The 4,894-nt window shown below is 37.9% G+C and overlaps 1 protein-coding gene across 1 annotated transcript; it reads right to left on the bottom strand.

Moving 5' to 3' along the window:
• Positions 1 to 2,909: 2,909 nt before the first annotated feature.
• On the bottom strand, positions 2,910 to 3,860 carry LOC122104817 (olfactory receptor 5AN1-like). The gene has a single exon (XM_042675741.1). It carries the CDS (start codon positions 3,858 to 3,860, stop codon positions 2,910 to 2,912), a length of 951 nt encoding a protein of 316 aa, XP_042531675.1.
• Positions 3,861 to 4,894: the final 1,034 nt, after the last annotated feature.

Here is a 4,894-nt window from a genome sequence, read left to right as displayed (position 1 = left end):
TCAATCTTTCCCTCCTGTCCCCACCTACAAGTTGTATAGTTCATTTTCCACATAGTGTTCTGTGAGTTCCACTGCTGCATCTGTTCACCCTTTGTCTAGCCTTTTCTGGGCCCTCTCTTACTTGCTCCCCAAAGACAGATAAACAGACAAAAAGGACAAAAGGAAAAGACTACAAAAACAACAACAAAGAAAAAAAAAACTTCTTGTTTCTACTTCCTGGACTTCATTTTGATAAACATAATTTTTTTTTTTTTGTCGGTCATGGGGCTTGAACTCTGGGCATGAACGCTGTCCCTCAGCTCTTCAGCTCAAGGTGAGCACTCTACTACTTGAGCTACAGCACCACTTCTGGTTTTCTGGTGGTTTATTGGAGATAAGAGTTTCATGGACTTTCCTGCCCGGGCTGGCTTTGAACCACGATCCTCAGATCTCAGCCTCCTCAGTAGCTAGGATTACAGGTGTGAGCCACTGGTGCCCAGCTTAAACATAATTTTATATGATCAAATGCACATAACTATTGTGCCTTTGTGATCCTCTCCTGAGAATATCCTCCTTTGGTCTCATTGTGTGTGAATGCCCAGAGACCTGTATAATTTACCATTTCCCAGTATATTTTTCTCTTAACATCCATTGTGTTTACTTGTAGATTTATAGGCACACTTTAGTTATCACAAATAAGAAAAACCATACAGCCTATGTTTCTCTGGGTCTGGCTAATTTTGCTTAATATGATTTCCCCCCAAGTTTTTCCATTTCCTTATGGATGGTACAATATCATTCTTTTGGATGGATGAGTAGAATTCTATTGTGTGTAGATACCAGTTAGTAGACATTTTACTAAGTCTGCTAACATTCAGATTCTCTGTTGCGAAGGCCTGTCAGCTCTGCCATGGTTCTGATGATTCTCCTGTCTTTATGTTACCAGAGTATAGGTTGTCCCTGCTACCTTGACTCTTTCCATTGAGGGAGTCAAATGTAGAAGGTCTCTGATATTCTCTCTTGCCCTGGCTCTGTATCTTCTTTCCCTAAGACCTTACAGGTTTCAATGGCCATCTCAGTAGTTATATTTACATTTATGAATAATTTTGAGACTATAATTTTTATTAATGTATTATTTTTTATTAAATTTTAATGTCATTCATTGTTAATGTAATGTAATGACAAATGTTTATTTCTGAGTTTTGTAATCTGAAAATTTGTAGAATTCATTCTAAGTCTGTGAGTTGTTTGTGTAATGATGAAGGCTTTTTTTGGGGGGGGGGGAACCAGTTGTGAGGCCTGTACTCTGGGCCTGGGCACTGTTCCTCAGCTCTTCAGCTCAAGGCTAGCGCTCTACCACTTGAGCCACAGCGCCACTTCCGGCTTTTTTTTTTCTTTCTGCTTATGTGGTGCTAAGGAATCAAACCCAGGGCTTCAGGCATGCAAGGCAAGCACTCTACCACTGAGCCACTTTCCCAGCCCCAATGATGAAGGCTTTTAATTTCTAAATCACATTATCAGTGTACAGAGAACATTTAACATCTTCCTGTGTGTTTATGGACATTTCCTTCCTGTACTATTTTGAATAGAAATAGTGATGTTGGACATCCTTGTCTTTTTTTCATGGTTTGAGAAAAAAGCATTTAACTTCTTACATTGTGTATGAATTTAGTTGCAGGTTTTTGCATCATTCTCATAGCTTTGGAGGACGTAAAAACTGAATAATGAAAATATATGTCCTTAAACCTATTGGGAAATCTTAATTTCCCACAGTTTTTGTGGTAAAATTTTTTCAGTAATGTCTTTTAAAATTCATACTCTGATACACATACTCTGATACATTATATTCATTCACATACTATGAGTGATATCAGTCCAATAGGCTATTATACATTGAAACGAGAATCCATTAAAGCCTATTTGTGCTTCTAGGTAAACAATACATTTATCGGCGCTAACCATCTCTTAATTTGTTGGGAATCTACTTTACTTCTCTCCAATACCCAAACTCAAGATAATGAAAGCTCTCATAAAGTTTCTTTATATATCTCTAGCTATTAAAATTAAGTTATATTTATGAGAGTGGCTATATAAATACTTAGTCATTGGTTTCTTACTTTATTCAGTAAGTTGTGATGAGATTAACGTAAAAAATCAGGACACAGGACTCTAAATATATGATGTTTTAATTGTTATGTTCCAGAGTATTAGACCATATTCACTCAAATTAATATGAGTCCAAAACGTGTTCGAAACAGCAACAGAATAGCTATGGTTCTGTTGTGACAATGACTCAAAAGAAAAAAGCTTTAATTATTTTATTCAAAATGAAATAGCTCAAGTAAAAAAAGAAGACATTGAATCAATCTATTTATTAAAACAATTAGTTTTTCTGTATGTTCATCCCACCTGCTCAGAAATACAGAATTAGCAAGGATTACCACAAGGTCTTTTTTTTTTAAACATTTTATTTTTTTGTCCTGTCTTTTTTGGTACTGGGGATCGAACCCAGGACGTTGCACTTGCTAGGCAAGCGCTTTGCCACTGAGCTACATCCCAGCCCACCACAAGGTCTTTTGTTATGATGCACCAGAACATTTCAGAGGCAAGTTTTCTGGATCCTGGGGAAACTCTTCTAAATTTTTTAGGAATTAATTATTAAGATCAAGCATTCTTCAGTCTCAGCAGTGAAAGGAACAAACAAGTTTGTAAACTTTGCTGTTTTACAAATGCCCATGGCTATAATAGGGAACCAAGAAGCTACAAAAAGAATATTTCATGGCACCGAGTCAGATACTGGTCGATATTATCATATACTCTTTATCATATTGAGCCTTTTTCCTAAGTCAATAGGAATTTTGTTGTGTACTTGTCATGTGTGTATTATTGTGGGTTAGGATGATTCTGACAGGATCAATCTACCAGCAATCTCACAATTGGTGACCGAAGTAGCAAGTCTTCTTTTGCAACCTCTTTAGAGAATCTTTGATCTCCTTGTTCCTGAGACTGTAAATCAAGGGGTTCAACATGGGAATCACCACGGTGTAGAATACTGATGCAAATCTGTCAAAGCTAGAGGATGCACCAGAGCTGGAGCTCAGATAGACAAAGATACTGGAGGTGTAAAAGAAGGAAACCGCTGTCAGGTGAGAAGCACAGGTGCTGAAGGCCTTGGACCTGCCTTTAGTGGAAGTGATCTTCCTGATGGCCACTACAATATAGACATAGGATAGGATGATAGCTAGGACATTTGCTATCCCATATACCATTATCAACACAGCAGTCAGTACTTGTACAAAGAAGGTGTCAGTGCAGGATAGATGTAACAGCTGGGGCATGTCGCAGAAGAAGTGCCTGATGACATTAGGCCCACAGAAGTGGAGCTGAAGCAAAGCACACAATTGGGAAAAAGAACCAGTGAGTCCAGCTGTGTAAGTTCCCAACACCATGTGAACGCAGAGGGTGGGAGACATGATGGATGAGTAGAGCAGTGGTTTGCAGATGGCAGCATACCGGTCATAAGCCATGGCTGTCATGAGACAAGATTCACTCAGGCCCAGGGTTGAAAAGAAGAAGTACTGAACAAAGCAACTCACATAGCTGATCATCTGCCGCTCCTGGAAGAAGTTGGAGAGCATCTTGGGGACTGTGGAGGTGATGTAGCAGAGATCTATGAAGGACAGATTACTGAGGAAGAAATACATGGGTGTATGGAGGTGGGAATCCACCCTGATTAGCACAATGAGGGACAGGTTCCAGGTCAGTGTTGTAATGTAGATGAGCAGGAATGTCACAAAGAGCAGTACTAGGATCCCGGGGAAATCTGAGAATCCCAGGAGGAGGAATTGGGTGATCTCTGTAAGATTTCCTGCTCCAATCATTGCCTTGGTGCTCCTGATAGGAGAAAGGAGACAAGAGAATGCATTGCTGATTCAGATACAATTGCAGCATTAGCAATTTCTTATTATCTATGTTTTCTCCCAATGAGCCCTGGACAAGGAGAAATCCTTCATTGTGGTGCTGTGGAAAGATCACACCCTTTCTTTGTAAGTTTCAACCAGAACCTGCTCAAGTGTTTAGGTAATAATTTATGAAATTAGAACTTATGAAATCCCAGGAGAATTATAATTGCCAACATATACATGAGAAAGTGTTTCTCGTGATTAGTAATTCAAATCAAAACTGAATTTTCTTCCACATGACTACTCTGTGTTAGTCACCCTGAATTATTTTGCTACTTCAGTGTTTATAGGTAACACCATCATTTTCCATTTCAGTGTTCTGATGGTATCACCCAAGCATGGAGTCATTTGGTTTGGGATAGTTTTTTTTTAACCATAAAAGACTCATGTTCTGTGAGTATCTGTGACATTTATGAACATTGCTCTGATTAGAATAATTATTGTGCTAAGTAAAAACATAAAACAAAAAGCTTAGAGAAAGACTTCTGACAACTTATCTTTAATTGTTGCTTAGTAATTATGATAGTATATGGGGCATCTTTCCAAAATAATTTCGAAATAGTATTCCATCCTGGATTTTAAAATAGTCAAGCATTTATTCTTGGCTTTAATGGAAATTATATGCCCTATGTACAATCATTTTTCACATATTTTACAAATGTATTTAATACAGTATCACCCAAGTTGCTCAGATCACAACATCGTATTTTATCATTGTGATAATAATTTGGTTGAGTAGACAGATATTTGATCAATAAAATTATGGAATTAGTTCCCTTAAGGGAGCTTTCATACAAAGCATTCCCAAAGGATGTGAGAATAGCTCACTTTTTACCCTAAGGATTGTCTCAATTATAATGGTTTTGTTTCTTGAAAACAGAAGAGTGATGTGGTTAAATTTTCAAACGTAAGAGTTTAATTCTGGTACCCTCTTAGCATCTCAAGCTGTTTGA

Source organism: Dipodomys spectabilis, unplaced genomic scaffold (assembly GCF_019054845.1).
Source record: "Dipodomys spectabilis isolate Male_0828 unplaced genomic scaffold, ASM1905484v1 ptg000030l, whole genome shotgun sequence".
NCBI lineage: Eukaryota > Metazoa > Chordata > Mammalia > Rodentia > Heteromyidae > Dipodomys > Dipodomys spectabilis.
Note: the sequence above shows the minus strand (reverse complement) of the source record. Positions and strands in the feature narration are given on the sequence as shown.